Source organism: Salpingoeca rosetta (genome assembly GCF_000188695.1).
Source record: "Salpingoeca rosetta unplaced genomic scaffold supercont1.4, whole genome shotgun sequence".
NCBI lineage: Eukaryota > Choanoflagellata > Craspedida > Salpingoecidae > Salpingoeca > Salpingoeca rosetta.
This window is the reverse complement of record NW_004754930.1, coordinates 2,297,746-2,313,492: the sequence shown is the minus strand read 5'-3', so window position 1 is coordinate 2,313,492 and position 15,747 is coordinate 2,297,746. Positions and strand designations below refer to the sequence as shown.

General features: G+C 54.4%; 5 protein-coding genes across 5 annotated transcripts in view; 2 read left to right on the top strand and 3 right to left on the bottom strand.

Moving 5' to 3' along the window:
• Positions 1-2: 2 nt before the first annotated feature.
• Positions 3-1,860, bottom strand: PTSG_01568 (methylmalonyl-CoA epimerase). Its single transcript, XM_004997490.1, has 7 exons — positions 1,723-1,860; positions 1,422-1,478; positions 1,206-1,261; positions 1,037-1,096; positions 621-779; positions 390-431; positions 3-188 (listed from the first exon to the last, which is right to left on the bottom strand). Exons 1-7 carry the CDS (start codon positions 1,760-1,762, stop codon positions 150-152), a joined length of 453 nt encoding a protein of 150 aa, XP_004997547.1. The 5' UTR covers positions 1,763-1,860; the 3' UTR covers positions 3-149.
• A 450-nt stretch (positions 1,861-2,310) lies between these two features.
• PTSG_01567 (uncharacterized protein) lies at positions 2,311-8,699 on the bottom strand (the record flags this gene model as incomplete). Its single annotated transcript, XM_004997489.1, has 14 exons — positions 2,311-3,295; positions 3,587-4,235; positions 4,459-4,575; positions 4,914-5,068; positions 5,278-5,326; positions 5,484-5,533; positions 5,773-5,820; positions 6,019-6,078; positions 6,246-6,389; positions 6,711-6,817; positions 6,980-7,097; positions 7,278-7,426; positions 7,763-7,988; positions 8,280-8,699. 14 exons carry the CDS (start codon positions 8,697-8,699, stop codon positions 2,399-2,401), a joined length of 3,189 nt encoding a protein of 1,062 aa, XP_004997546.1. The 3' UTR covers positions 2,311-2,398.
• A 285-nt stretch (positions 8,700-8,984) lies between these two features.
• Positions 8,985-14,089, top strand: PTSG_01566 (signal recognition particle protein). The gene is made up of 14 exons (XM_004997488.1): positions 8,985-9,264; positions 9,485-9,569; positions 9,841-9,945; positions 10,158-10,282; positions 10,488-10,577; positions 10,852-10,972; positions 11,214-11,286; positions 11,453-11,606; positions 11,885-12,008; positions 12,254-12,362; positions 12,616-12,690; positions 12,926-13,008; positions 13,269-13,371; positions 13,657-14,089. Exons 1-14 carry the CDS (start codon positions 9,095-9,097, stop codon positions 13,809-13,811), a joined length of 1,572 nt encoding a protein of 523 aa, XP_004997545.1. The 5' UTR covers positions 8,985-9,094; the 3' UTR covers positions 13,812-14,089.
• PTSG_01565 (uncharacterized protein) lies at positions 14,080-15,315 on the bottom strand. Its single transcript, XM_004997487.1, has 2 exons — positions 15,015-15,315; positions 14,080-14,792 (listed from the first exon to the last, which is right to left on the bottom strand). The coding sequence occupies exons 1-2, from the start codon at positions 15,090-15,092 to the stop codon at positions 14,286-14,288; spliced, it is 585 nt and encodes a 194-aa protein (XP_004997544.1). The 5' UTR covers positions 15,093-15,315; the 3' UTR covers positions 14,080-14,285.
• Positions 15,316-15,362: 47 nt separating this feature from the next.
• Positions 15,363-15,747, top strand: part of PTSG_01564 (ribosomal protein L38) — a 2,009-nt gene continuing 1,624 nt past the window's right edge. The window contains exon 1 of the mRNA XM_004997486.1: positions 15,363-15,501. Within this exon, the coding sequence (XP_004997543.1) occupies positions 15,499-15,501 (3 nt within the window). The 5' untranslated portion in view covers positions 15,363-15,498. The remainder of the gene's footprint in view (positions 15,502-15,747) is intronic.

Sequence of the window (15,747 nt, the reverse complement as noted above, 5' to 3'; positions counted from 1 at the left end):
GATTTGATGATCAATCCTTTATTTATGTTGAAGAAGCATCGCAGCTGCTGGTCACCGGTGTGGGGAACAGGTGTGCATGTTTCGGGCACGAAGAGCAAGAAAGAAGAGGGGAGCGGGTGGTGAAGTCGGACACGTGATCAAGCACATGATCACTCCTCCTCAAGCTCGACCAGCACGCCGTTGCAGTCCTACGAACGTGTAGCGTGTGGGTGTGTGTGTGGGGGGGGGGGGGTGGGGCAAGCGTTTGTGAGGGTTGCGACGCACAGCAACATCACACGCGCGCATGCCTGTTACCCCCCCCCCCATCGCGGACACACACAAAAACATTCGCACACCCATCAACATGCAACCAAGCAACACAAACACGCGTGAATTGAGAAAGGCGGTACCTTTGGGTGGAGGAAGACGACGGGCTTGCCGTGAGCGCCAATCTGACGCATGGCATGATGAGCCAATCCAGACGGATACGAGCATCGTCGGGGAGGTCAAGGGTGCGCTTGGTGAGTCGCCAAACACCAGCTCGATCAACGATCACACGATTGAACAAGAAAGGAATGGTGCGCAGCATGCGCGGCAACGTCACCGCCGTCATGCGCCCACTTCACACGTGTGCCACGAACCTTTGGCTCTGGTGTGAGGGTGCGGATGCCGTTGTCCTTGACTTGCTGCATTGCGGCCTTGATGTCGCTCACCTCCATGCAGATGTGGTGCATGCCACCGCTCGGGTTCTTCTCCATGAACTTGGCGATTGGACTCTTGTCGCCCAACTCTTCCAGCAGCTGCAGGATTGCGTGTGGGGGTGGTGGATGAGTGTGAGCAAGAGTGTATGTGTGTGCATGTGTGTGTGTGTGTGCGCGCGTGAGTGTGTGAATGTGTGCGCATGTGTGTGTGCGCGCGCGTGAGTGTGTGAGTGTGCGTGCGTGTGGCTGTGCATGTGCGTGTGTGCTTAACAGCTTGAGGGCTGAACGCTAATGTAAAACAGAGTCACATTTGATGCGCACACAACAACAGGACTTTGTACAACCAACCACCTCACCTCAATCTTTGTGTCACCGAGGTTGACAAATACGGTGGTGACGCCGTGCTCTGGCAGCGCCTGCACCCGACAAAGCAAGGCCAGGTCAGAAGAGGTGTAGGACAATGGCTTGGCAAGAAACATACGCATGCGCATACACACACACTGACACAAGAAGTCGTGATCTCACCTGCGGTTCGCTGACGTTTGCCTTGAGCACATCACGGTAGAGGGCCACGCTCTTCTCTGCAAGCAGATGTAAACACACACCAACCGACAAAGCAACGGAGTGTCAAGTGCGTAAAGCCAGGGATGCAGGTGCACAACTGCTACTACCTGTCTCCTGCTCTCTTCAAAACACATGACATGCACCGCGAACTACAAACACATGCGTGTGTATGCTAACCAAGAGAAGGCACTGCCACAGCGACGTGGTTCAGCTTTCCCAGCGCCCAGGGTGCGCCTGGGTTGAGAGTGTGCATCATGTGTGTGTGTGTGTGTGTGTGTGTGCATCATGTGTGCATGTGTGTGTGTGCGTGGGTGTGTGCACGCATCATGTGTGTGTGTCTGATGTGAGGAACCAATACACAAGCACAACCGATGTCAACAAAGCAGCAGTCTGATAACGCTGGCAACCGTTGAAGTTACATGCCGCGTCACATCGTCAAACCCGGTTCCCTCTCGCTGCTCGTTCTTCTTGCACGCACCTGCGGGCACGGTGGCCAAGCGACGAACAGCAGAGAACATGGTTGTCACGGTGGAGCTGGAGCAGCGGCTGGCTGGTTAGTGCAGTGAGTTCGTTGGCGTGCAACATGCAAATGCGAGTGTCCTGCGACTGAATTCAGTCGCACTGTGTCTGTGTGTGTCTGTGTGTGTGTGTGTGTGTGTGTGTGTGTGTGTGTGTGTGTGTGTGTGTGTGTGTGTGTGTGTGTGTGTGTGTGTGTGTGTGTGTGTGTGTGTGTGTGTGTGTGTGTGTGTCTGTCTGTCTCTCTGTCTCTCTGTCTCTCTATCTCTCTGTCTGTACCTCTGTCTCTCTGTCTCTCTGTCTCTCTGCCTGTACCTCTCCTTCTGATCCTTTTTTCGCCACCCAATGATGACCCATGTCCCCATCTGTCGCTCCATGCCCAGAAACGTTGGTTCAACTGTGAATTGGGGGGAACAGGTGAACCTGTTGCACTCAAACTGTCTGTCGGTTAAGCAAGCAAACAAGCAAGCAAGGGAAACAAGAGAAAGAAAAGGAGGAAGGCGACGAGAGAGTAGAGCGGTGGAAACGCTGCGCTGGAAACAACACGCCATTCAAGGCAACAGTGAGGTTGGCACTATCCCCCCCCAGCGCCTTCGCTCCGCTCACCCTCGCCCCAAAGCAACAGCAATACATCACCACTAGATGAGCGTGACACGCACACCAGACTCGGGCTGCGTCGATGCACGACCACGGACGGCCTTGACTTCAAGGCACTCCTCCTCCCCGATATCCTCAACAATGAGCGCGCCGCGGTGCTGCTCCTGCTTACGACTCGCACTGCTCGAGTAGTGCCGCGGCGAATCATACACCCTCATCTGCTGCTGTTGCTGTTTCTGCTGCTGTGGGTGGTGGTGTTCACTGTGGTGGTGTGGATGTGGTTGGTGGTGGTGCTCATCTCCATCCTTGGCGCCAGCGGAGCCCAGCACGGCGACGCGCGGGTGGCGGCGTGGTTCCGGGCGGCCGCCACGCTGGATGACACCAAACGGATGCGAGCGTTGTTGCTGTTGCCGTTGTTGGTGCTGCTGCTGCTGCTGCTGCTGCTGCTGCTGCTGCTGCTGCTGCGTGTGTTGGTGCAGCAGCAGGCGCTTTCCGGCAGCGTTTCCGCGGCGCTCCGGCTTCCGAAACAGGTGCACAACCGGTGATGCCGTTTCCGAGGGGGTGGCAGAAAGAGCCAGCTTGCTGCTCATCAAGCTGCTGTTTGCGCTGGACAGTCGACTGCGCGGCTGCTGGCCTTCCTCTTCCTGCAGCTGCTGTCGCGGCTCCGTTGCGTGTTCGGCACGACGCGTGCGTTGGCCCTTCCCAACCATAGACTGCTCCTTCACAACCGCAATCTGCCTCAAGTCGCCATGTGACAGGCTGCGATGTGCCCGGGTAATCTCCACATGCTTGCTCGCTTCCTCTGCCTTTGCTGGTGCAACAAGTAGATGGCGCACAGCGTTTGTTCTTTGGCGCGGGGAATCCTTCAACGCCTTCAGCCCGCCCGTTCCAGATTGCACGTGGCGGAACTGATACGGCCGACTGATCACCACCTTCTCCTGCAGACAATCATGCATACGCATGCATGCATGAGTGAGTGTGATTGAGTGTGAGAGAGAGCGATTGTGGGTATGGGCGATTGTGGTTGTCGGTGTGTGTGTGCGTGTGAGCGTGTGTGCGTGTGAGCGTGTGCAAGTAAGAGTATGTATACGTGTGTAGGAGTGTACATGTGTGTGTGTGCGTGTGCGTGCGTGAGTGCAAGTGAGTGGTTTTGTGTTTGAGCAAGAAGCAAGCAACAACATCACATTGTTCTTCACTGTACGAAATCAGCTGATCGATTCATGCCCCACCTGTGCCTGCTGTTGCCGGGTGTCGATGACGTTGGAGATTTGTTGCAACGGCTGATGGCGCGTGCCGTCTGCATGCTTTGCACGCTGCCTGTGTACTTGGTGCATGTTACCGGCACCAGCAAGCTTGCTGTCATACCCAGAACTCTTCCTCTGGTTGCTGTTGCTGCTGTTGTTTTGTGTTTTATTGTTGTCCGTGCTGCTGCTGCTGCTGCTGCTGCTGCTGCTGCTGCTGTTGGTCTGGCGCACGTGTGTGGTAGTTGTAGCATGAGTTTGGGCCACCAGCGCTGCGGCCGCTTTCGCCTTGGAGGCGCCACTGTCGCTGCCGCGCCGACTGTGTGTCGCAGCCACACCAGCCAGTTGCATCATGGCACTTCGCGCTTGGGAGCTCTGCTGTGCTGTGGATGAAGCATCTTTCGTGGGGTCTGTTGCGCCTTCAAAAGTCAGGCCCGCCTTCTCGTTCTGCTTTGCTCCACTGCTCTCACCAGTCTGCCTGTCCGCGTCCTGCAAACCGGTTGCTGCTGCTTCCGCAACACTTGTCGTTGACTTTGCCCTGCCGAGCGAAGATGAGCGCGCGCGCTGCCACCACGACTGTGGTCGCCCGTCCTGCCTGCTCTCTTTGTCTCGAAATCCGCCCGTAAACTTGAAGGCGCTGCAGAGTGAGAGCAATGTGTATTCATGTGTGTGTGTGTGTGTGCGTGTGTGAGAGAAAGCGCTTCGGTAAATGGTGTGACGTTGAGACAGTAACATCCAGTTGCAGATCATATCACACATGCGCACGCACACACACACACACACACGCAAATACACTCGCACACACACACACACGCACGCACACGCACACACACACGCTACCCTGGTGTTAACCAACGTACAATGGTCTGCCACGGCGGTTGGCCGGGCCAGCTGCCTTCTTTGCCACTTCTTCTTCGTAGTTGCCCGCGCTCATGCGCTTTGCGCCGCCCGCAGTGCGCATCTGTGCCATGCTCGTACTGACAGCGCAGTGGAGGACACATTGTGATGCAAACAATCATCGTTAGCATCGGCACATGGGAAGTGCAAGGTTGCGTGCAGCAATTGGCAACAGTCAGTTGGCAGCACCGCTATGCATGGTTTTGCAGTTTCATTCACGCCCGCACGCAATCCACAAGCAAACACACAGGCGGCACGCGCACACCAGTACAAGAACGACCACCCACTAAGAAAACATACACGCACACACATTTGCAACTGCAAACACGCACACACAGCCACACACACATTTACAACTACAAGAGTCCACACACATCCACGAACACACACACACACACACATTCACGAACACACGTACCTCCAGCGCGAAGGAAGCGTGCCAATCCTGCCCTGCGTGTCGTGTGCAGCGGCCAGCTCTTCAGCAACACCGCTGCCCTCGGAATGCGACGACCCCCTCTTGCTCGCTGCATTTTCCTTGTGCTCGTCGTCTTGACAGCGGCGCTCAAATTCCGCCTGAAGGACACAGCGCAGCATGCAACCACGATGGCCATGAGATGTGAGCACGTGGTTAATGTGTGTGTGTGTGTGCGTGTGTGTTTGTGTGGGCTAATTGCTTTTGTGCGTGTGCATTTATGGTTGTGTATGTGCAAACACCAAGCGTGATGCCAACTGCCATCTCCTTCAGGTGTTGTGGTCGAACTACCCCAGCCCTTGGTGCATACCATGATGGTGAGTGTCGACGTAAGAGACATTGGCCGCCGCTTTCGTCTCCTGTTCACAGGACACGAACACGCACACATATACACGTACAGTGTTCGAACACCTCAGCATAGATGAGAACAACAGTGATAGAAAAAGGGAAAAGAAGATGACCAACACACTCCCGGTGCCATGGCACGGCAGTTCCTTTGATCAGAGATCAACCAACCCTTTTCCTGGCGGGCGCCTTGTTTTTCCCTGGCGTCGAAATGCGTCCACCTGAACAAAACAAGAAACACGCACACACGCGGATAAACGAACGCACACACACGGATAAACGAACACACACACACATGCACGCACGCACGCACGCACACGGATAAACGAACGCACACACGAACACACAATGGAACACACTCATGTGAACAAACAATTTCCATGTCAATGGTGCAACCGCCTGAAATGGCAAGCAAGCACTCGCACACCACACAGGCACGGCAGTCAACTTCAATTCGTACCAGCTCCTGGCCTTTGGTGATGCTGTCGTTGAGTTGATCCATCAGCACCTTCGTAACACATGCACGCGCACATCAAAGGTGACGTCTGGAACAAAACACAGCTTTGATGCATCAACCCAGAACCACACAAGAACAAAACACACACACACGCACACACACACACACACGCACACGCACACGCACACGCACACGCACACGCACACACGCACATGCAACGCACACACACACACACGCCCACGCACGTACCTTGATTTTCTCCAATGCTGTGCAAAGTTGCTGGTGATCAGGATGATCAGAAGGCGTGACCTGAATGATTAGACAGTGTGTGAGTGTGGTGGAACGAACTGGGATGCACGCACAGTAGTCTCAGTAAATGCATCAAAGCACCTACGCGTGCACACGCAAATTCATGGTCACGTGTGCACACAAATGCCCACTCATCAAAACACCCACAAACACGCACACACTCAAACCTTGATGAGCTCTGTGATGAGGAGAATGTAGCGTGGCAGGCGCTGGATTGGTGTGAGGAGGTATGCAGCCAAGTCGAGTCGCCCAGGCTTCAGACGCACAATGTCGTCGTGGAAGCCAACGTAGTTGCTGTTGGTGCGCGTCAGCTGTTAATGGTCATACACACGCACACACACACACACACACACACACACACACACACACACACACACACACACACACACACACACACACACACACACAAGAGCAAAGGCAGACACTCGGCGGTGAGGAGTTGTGAAAAACGCATAAACGAGCGGTGCAAGTAAATGCAACCACGCAGGTGAGAGGACGCATCCAAGAGCACAGCAGCGCCAGGCAATACACACAGACTGTTCACCCACACACGCACACAAACGCGACAAGCATTCACACGCACACACACGCGCATACAAAGTGAACACGTCCACTTTCTCCTTTTACGTTACCTTTGCCAGGTGCTGCATGCTGTCGATAAATTCGCGCGCGTATTCCGTGTATTGCTGGAAAAACGCCCGACTTGCAAGTCCGCGTCCAAAAACATCGCCGACCACAGCTAAGAGAAGTCATCGCGCAAACACACACACACACACACGCACGCACAACGTGAGCACACGATGTGTTAAAGTTTGCTGCGATTTCGATTCCACGCCATCAATGTTTTGTCTCATTGGTCCCACAGTATGGCGTACGCTCGACAAACCCCCACCTTACGTACCTGCGTGCGAGTCTGTGTTTGCTGGCCAGAGCTGAAACCGCGTCTGCAGCTGTTCCAGCAGCTGCTTGTGCGTTTCCAAGAGCTTGTCCAGGGACCTGGGGAACAGCCGTTGCGCATCCTTCGGTGTTTGGTTGATAACACGTGCAAGCGTAAGCAGGTGTTGTGATCTCCTGTGACGGCACCACCCACAAAGCAGGCAGTTCAGGTTCCCAACAGGAGCAACCAAGAAAATCACAGCAGCACACCCTCATATGCATTGGCAAACATGCAGAAGTGCACAAGGAACGATCACTTGTACCTCAAGTGAGATTGCGCTGCTTGTGACCATGGGCACTTTGAAGTGGACCAGCATCGTCTCAATGCCGTTGACATATGTCCGCTCTGTGTCGACGACTTCCTGCAAGATTCGCATTCGTTGTTGTCGGGCAATGCTCTTTGCCTCTTGCTCTATCGACTCAACGCGCAGTCAACAAGGCATGTAACACGCACCACCATGGAAAAACGAGTGAATGAGTGAGTGAGTGAATGAGTGAGTGAGTGAGTGTGTGTGTGTGTGAGTGAGTGTGCAAATGTGATGAGTGAGTGAGTGGGCAAGTAAGTGAGTGAATGAGTGAGTGAGTGTGTGTGTGTAAATATGAGTGGGCGAGTCAGTGAGTGAGTGAGCGAGACAAACAGAGAGCGAGAGCAAAAGAGTGTACAACACAATCACATGCACACAAACAAATCAAACCAAGTGACAAACGTGACAAACAAACAAGCTAACAAGCTAACAAAAGCACACACCTTGTGCCTTTTCATCTGGGGAGCCAAATGGCGTGACGTGATCGCTGCGCAGTGATGAAGTGCTGCTGTAGGTCCCGATGGGGCTGGAGTCCAGGCATTTTGATCGCTTGCATGCAATGTCTTCATTTGCAACATCATCCACATCGAGCACCATCGCTTTGCTGTCGGCGTCATCGGCAACAGTCTCGTCGCCGCCGCCACCGCCCTGTACATTGATGCGAAGGTTCTGCAGGGATGCACGCATTGGTGTAGAACGCAGAGCAGATCGTGAGCTGATGGGCCTGCGATGCATGACGAGGAGCTGCTACAACAATGTAAAACACACTGTACAATGTGGATGAAGTCGCACAACTCCAACGAAGGTGGAGCACCAAGCAGTTGCAACTAGCAGCAGCAGGGCGGCCACAGCCAAACAATATCACGGAAAATTGCAAGAGCACTACTAAGTAGCAGTAAAACAGCAGCACAGGGAGCATCCAGAGCAGCAATTGAATCACTCTGACATGTGTGTCCTTACGTGCGGACGAAATGGGACTGGTGGCTGCCGACGCCGTGGTTGTGCACTTCCACTGCCATCAGCCTTGCTGGCAGTGTGTTCCTCCGTAACTGGGGAAAGCATGGATCTGTCCATGGTACCGCGTGGCCGCGCGCTCAGCACTGGTCTGGACCGCCGCAACGGGGTGATCATGAGTGACTCGTGCGAGGTTTCCAGGGCGCTTCGCTTCTCTCTTGTCTGTGGCTCGCGTTGCTGAGAATCTCGGTGCAGTCCGGCCCTCTCCCCTTGCTGTACAGCAGCATGTGGAGTGCAGCCATGACGCTGCTGAGATGGCTGTGGCGCTTGTGCTGGTGCCTGTGCTTGTGCTGGTGCCTGTGCTTGTGCTTGTGCTGATGCTTGTGGTTGCTTTGCACTCCAACCATGAACTTGCCGCTTGTCCATGGTGCACGACTCGCTTGGCTCGTCGAGCAGCTGTCTCTGGGAGTGTTCCTGTGTGTGTGATATTGCTTGTGTTTGTGTGTTCCTGGGTGTCTCACGCTTGAGTGCCTGCGTATGGACGAGGGTGTGCAGGGGTTGTGAAGGGGAGGGTCGATGGCTGGCTGGCTGGCAATGCACACCCGCGCTTTGTCGCCTGTGTGTCAGGGGTATGGAATTTGAAAATGCCGGCACGAACGCACTGCGCTTTATCCTGTTACAACCTGCGATTCAGATTATTTTGCCACACCACCGGCCGGCTGGTCGGCGATTGCCTTTTTGCCACTTTGGTATTTGCCACACACACATATCGCTCCAGCCGACAACGCCAAGACACAGACCAGACAAGACAAGCGAGCAAGATGGTGCTGGGTGACCTTGGTCGCAAGATCAAAGGTGCGCTATGGAACATGACAAGCGCCACCGTCATTGACGAGGAGGTCTTTGACGAGCTTGTCAAGGACATCTGCCGCGCACTCATCGAGTCTGATGTGCAAGTTGGTCTTGTGAGCAAGCTTCGCAACAACATCAAGTGAGTCATGTCTACGTGTTTGTATGGTGCAAAGGTGTGTCTCTGTGCGCTTTTGTGTGTGTGTTCGTATGAATGCGTGCATTTGTGTGGTGCTTGTGTGTGTGTGTGTGTTCGTATGAATGCGTGCATTCGTGTGGTGCTCGTGTGTGTGTGTGTGTGATGAACGTGTGGACAGGCATCCATGGCGACATGAGCTGACATGACTTTCGTGCATTTGCAGGGCCGCGGTTCAATTCGATGATTCTGGCGCGGGTGTGAACCGACGTCGGCAGATCCAGCGCGCCGTCTTCACAGAGCTCTGCAAGGTACCTATGTGTGTGTCTGTGTGTATCCGTGTGTGTCTGTGTGTATGTGCTCGCATGTCCCCCCACCCCTGTGTTCGTCTCCCCCTGTCTTCGTCCCCCCCCCCAATCTCCATCTTCCCCCCCCCCGTCTCCTTCTCCATGTCTCTCCTTCCGCCTCTGTCTCTGTCTCTGTTGTGGTTCCACGTCCTCTTTGCACGTGGTTTGTTTGATCGCTTGTTCGCCCATGCAGCATGACTCACTCACAAGCTTCACTCGCTCGGTGTGTTTGTAGCTTGTGGACCCTGGCGTCACGCCATGGAAGCCCAAGAAGAACCAGCCCAACGTCATCATGTTTGTTGGTCTGCAGGGCAGCGGAAAGACAACCACATGCACCAAGGTATCGATGTGCTGTTTGTGTGCGGCTGTTTTGTTTGTTCCTGGAGATGGCTCGCTCCTTCACTCTTTGTGTGTGTGTGTGTGTGTGTGTGTGTGTGTGTGTGTGTGTGTGTGTGTGTGTACTTGTGTGTTTGCGCTGAGCATCACGTATGCGTCTCAACACAATGCCAACAATATCTGACTCGGCCACGATTGACGCACCCAATGTCACAGCTTGCGTACCACTACCAGCGGCGCGGGTGGAAGGCTTGCCTGGTCTGCGCTGATACGTTCCGTGCTGGCGCCTTTGATCAGCTCAAGCAGAACGCAACCAAAGCCCGCATCCCTTTCTACGGCAGGTGGGAATTATAGGAATACCCTCTGCAAATGCTTCGCGTGTTGTGTGCCTCTGCTCTCAACACACACTCTCTCTCACACATTCACTCACACACACACACACACACACACACACACACACACACACACACACACACACACACACACACACGCACTCGCTCGCTCACACACGCACACACATACTTGCATGTCGCGCACCACTTGCAGCTACACGGAGATTGACCCCGTTGTGATTGCGGCGGATGGTGTGGAGAAGTTCAAGCAGCAAGGCTTTGAGATCATCATCGTCGACACCAGGTCCGCATCACCACACACACACACACACACACACACACACACACACACACACACACACACACACACACACACACACACACACACACACACACACACACACACACACACACACACACAACCTTCTTCGTTCATCTGCGAGCGAACATGTTATCTCAATTGTTACCCAACACTGCGCGTCATGTTTCTGTCATCTGACGTCACCTTGTGCACGGCACCATTCCCCGCCTTCCTCTTCTCCTCTTTGCCCTACTTCTCTTTGCCCTCGGCACTGCAGTGGGCGCCACAAGCAGGAGGATTCGCTGTTTGAGGAGATGCTGCAGGTGTCCAACGCCGTCGACCCAGACAACATCATCTTCGTCATGGACGCAACCATTGGTCAGGCGTGCCAGGGCCAGGTCGGTGCCATCAAGGGGGAGGGAGAAAAAATTGCGTGTATGTGTGTGAGTGTGTTTGTGTCTGTGTTTATGTCTGTGTGTTTGTGTGTCTGTGTGTGAAAGAGTCAGAGAGAGAGAGAGCATGTAATGTGTGACAGGCGTGAGCAATGACAAACTTGCGACGAGTTCGTGTACATCACAACGACTCAACCATCAGTACTGGTGACCGTATCCTGGCACTGCTGTTGTTTCTGTGCGTCAGGCCCAAGCCTTCAAGGACAAGGTTGACGTCGGTGCTGTCATTGTCACAAAGCTTGATGGTCACGCCAAAGGAGGTGCGCATTTCGCGCGTATGTGTGTGTGTGTGTGTGTAAGTGTGTGTCTGCATGGTGTCGCAGCTGTGCTTCTATGACACCTGCTCCCCATCATGCACACATACACACACGCTAACTCCCTCCCCCCTCTCTCTCCCTCAACCTCCCTGACATTGTGTTGGAGCAGGTGGCGCGCTGTCTGCGGTTGCGGCGACGAAGAGTCCCATCGTGTACATTGGCACGGGCGAGCACATTGACGACCTGGAGCCCTTCCAGACCAAGTCCTTTGTCAGCAAACTCCTCGGCATGGGCGACGTCCAGGGGCTCATGGAGCGCGTCAGGTGAGCGCATAAGCGTATGTATGTGCGCGTATGTATGTGCGTGTGCGTGTGTGTATATATGCGTATGCGTGAGTGTGTGTGTCTGTGTGTCTGTTTGTCTGTCTGTCTGTCTGCCTGCCTGTGTGTGCATGTGTGTGTGCGTGACTTTTTTCGAGTTTTTTTTTTTTTTTCCGATGCTCACTTCGCCCGACACGTGTACGTATACACTCGTGCTGTCATCTCCCGCCACCATCTGTCTCACCCCACGTACCACCACCACCACCACCACTCGGGTGCAGTGAGATTGGGCTGGACAAGCAGAAGGACATGATGGAGCGGATCAAGGCCGGCGTCTTCACCATGCGCGACATGTACGAGCAGTTCCAGAACATCCAGAAGCTCGGCCCCTTCAGCCAAGTCATGGTCAGTCAACTTGGCGGTGACGTGGTAGTGAAGTGGGAGGGGGGAGCTTGATGGTTTCTGGGGTCGGTTGGGGTTGTTGGTCGTTGCTGTTGGCGGTTGATTGTTGTGCTTCCTTGTGCTCTTCCTGGTGTTGGCTGTGCTTGTTGAGAGCGCAGTCTCACAAGCACCAACCAACACCCTCGCCGTATACGACCTCACCATGAACAACACACAACACGCCCTGCCACAACATGCCGCCTACACAGAGCATGATCCCTGGGCTGGGCGGGGATCTGCTTGGCAAGGCCGGGGAGCAGGCGTCGTCGGACCGCCTCAAGCGCTTCATGGTCATCATGCGCAGCATGACGGACGAAGGTCAGCACACCACCGCATCTTCCAATGATTTGATGCCACGCACGCACATGTCAACATCGCCTGCTCTGCAAGTTTGAATGGCCATCAGATGTTGAACTTGCTCAAACAACACCCCCCTCGGGGAGGGAGGAGGGAGGCGTGTGCTTGCTAACCATCACAACCCACCGCTACTTCATTGCATTTCCAAACCCACCATCCCACGTCTTACATCCCCCCCCCCCCTTTCCATCCTTTGTTCTGCGCGCGACTGCAGAGCTTGACAGCGACAACCTTGCGAAGATGTTCCAAATGCAGCCGTCACGCGTGCAGCGCGTCGCACGCGGCGCAGGTGATGATCGTGGTGATGGTGGTGGTGTTGGTCGTGTTAGCGTGGATGGTGGTCGTGTTAGCGTTGATGGTGGTCGTGTTAGCGTTGATGGTGGTCGTGTTAGCACTGGTATCCACTCTTCTGCACACACACTCTGTTGTGTGCACACGCACACAGCCGCCACGAACACCGCGCACTTCAATGACAATCGCACGCCATCTCATCATCTTTATTGTGTGTGTGTGTGCATGCGTAGGCGTGCATCCTGGCGAGGTTGAGGCACTGCTGCAACAGCACAAGAAGTTTGCAGAACTCGTCAAGAAGATGGGCGGCGTCAAGGTCGGTGGTGTTGTACTCTGTGTGTGTGTGTGTGTGTGCGCGAGCGCCTGTGTGTCTGTGCGCGCGCCTGTGTGTCTGTGTCTGCGTCTCTCTCTCTCTCTCTCTCTCTCTCTCTCTCTCTCTCTCTCTCTCTCTCTCTCTCTCTCTCTCTCTCTCTGTGTGTGTGTGTGCATTCACTGTTTTCGATTCCATCCATTCAATGCTGTACACTGACACGACCGTGGCAACCCCACCACTGCTTTCCATCATCTCCATTGCAGAATCTGTTCCAGGGCAACTCTGACCGGGTGTCTGCACAGCAGATGTCGAAGCTCAACCAGTCCATGGCCAAGATGATGGATCCACGCGTCCTCAAGCAGATGGGTTCGTGGTGAAGCTGTACGCCGTGTTGTCGCTGTGCCTGTATGTATGTATGTATGTATGTATGTATGTATGTATGTATGTATGTATGTATGTATGTATGTATGCATGTATGTATGTATGTATGTATGTATGCCTGTTTCCCTGCCTGCTGCCTGCCTGCCTCTCTGCTTGTCCACTCGCCCAACTCTTCCCTCACCCCGAACAAACATACAAACATACACAAACACACACACACACACACACACATACACACACACACACATTGACGCAACATGCTGTCTGCAGGCGGCATGAATGGGCTGCAGGGGCTGATGAAGAAGTTTACTGGCGGTGGCGGCGGCATGGGAGACCTGAGCCAGATGATGGGCGACATGATGGGTGGCGGGCAGATGCCGGCAATGGGGAACCCCGCCGCAGGCCGGAGGAGAGGCCGCAAGTAGACGCCCCCCCCCCCCACACACACACACACACCTGCCACGCATTTACAGCCTCTGTGTGTCTCTGTGTCTGTATGTGTCTCCGTGTGCGCAGTGAAGCCCCTGTTGGATGTTGTTGTTCTTCCTTCCTTACAAAGCATGCGGCCTGTTGTTGTGCGGGGTGTCTGTCTTGTCTGTTTACCTTTTTCTTGTCTGTCTTGTCTGTCGTTCGTGGCATCTTGATTACATGGACCCTCTCGACCAAATGAGCAGACATCACATTAATCCATCACATTAATCCATCAAACCATCGAAGCGTTTACTTATTACTCTGTGTACACAAGATGGTGAAGCTCACTCTATGTTGTGTTTGGTGGGTTGATTATCGTACCTGCCAGAAACACACACACACACATGTCCCGGGCGACGGCCTCCATCGCCACACACACACACACACACACGCACTCACTCACATAAACACACACACACACACACACACTATCCGAAGGGCCAAAAGTTGAAAAAGCCGGCTTGGCTGGTGGTCTTAGCAGACGGTGACTGTGCTGCTGCTGCTGCTGCCGCCGCTGTGGCATCCACAGCTGCTGTGTTGTGTGGGTTGGCGCCTCGCTGCTGCTGCTGCTGCTGTTGCAGCTGGGCCAGCACCGTCCTGAGCTGCTCCTGTGTGTCCGCCTGCTGGGCACGCAGCTGCTCAATGTCATCGCGCAAGGAAGCGAGGGTGCTCTGCAGCTTGGCCTCCTTGGCGGCGGATTTCTTGGCCGAGGCGTTGTATTCCCCGACCAGCATGACGGTGGCCACGCTGAAGATGAAGAACTCGCCGATAAACTCTGCACCGTACGTCACGGCGAGATCTTCGCTGAGTGGCTTCACGTCCCGCCTGGAGCTGTTCATCGTCAACCGCTGCAGTCGCACGGAGATCCAGTGGGTTGCCTGTCCCACTGGCACAACCACCCGCTGCCTCAGCGTCTCGTGCGTCATGGCTTGTTGCTAACATGAGCAGGTTGTGTGTGTGTGTGTGTGTGTGTGTGTGTGTGGTTGGAGGGGGGCAGTGTGTGTGTGAGTGTGAGTCAGTGATTGAGAAAGCGATTGCATACACATGTGAGTGAGGGAGCAAGCGAGCAGCAGTGATGGAGCAGCAGTGTGAGTGCCCCACACCATACCCACTGAACACGTACACACGCGCACACACACACACACACATGCACGTACCTTGAGCAGTTTTGAGATTGGCTTGGCCACCGTCTTGATGGTCAAGCTCATGATCTTCATGATGGGTAACGCAGACATGATGGAAGCTTGCTTGCTTCCCTGGAAGTAGATGGGCTGGTACAGAGGGAGATCAACAGTGGCTGGAGTGTGTCTATGTGTGTGTGTGTGTGTGTGTGTGTGTGTGTGTGTGGTGTCTGTGTGTTTGTGGCTCTGCTTGTCCTTCCTTCTTTCCTAGTTGTCGCACACATCGAACGCCAACAGCCAGCAATCGGGCAAAAATTGCTGATTCAGCGATTTCTGCCTGTGCAAAAAGAGGTGAAAATCTTTGGAAATTTTATGAGGTGCGGCTACATTTGTGGATATCTTCAACAAATAATCACCACCACCACTCCACATCTGTGCCTTTTTTCTGCTGGTGCTGTTCGCGTGCCCGTCCCTTGCCTCTCCCACCACCACCAAACCCACCCCCAGCCAACCTCCAGCCATGGTAAGCCCGCGTGTGTTGTGGTGTGTGCGGGAGTGTGTTGTGGTGGTGTGTGGTAATGTGTGAGCGTGTGTGTTGTGTGATGCAGACGTGTGGGAGAGAGGCCGCAAGTGGCAAACTGAAAGCTTTGTGGCAAGTTGCACGTGAGGACCCCCTTTGCCACACACGCACCAACCACTGCATGCAACACCAAGCCTCAGCAGCACCAGCACCAGCACCAGCAGCAACGATGGTGATGATGATGTGGAC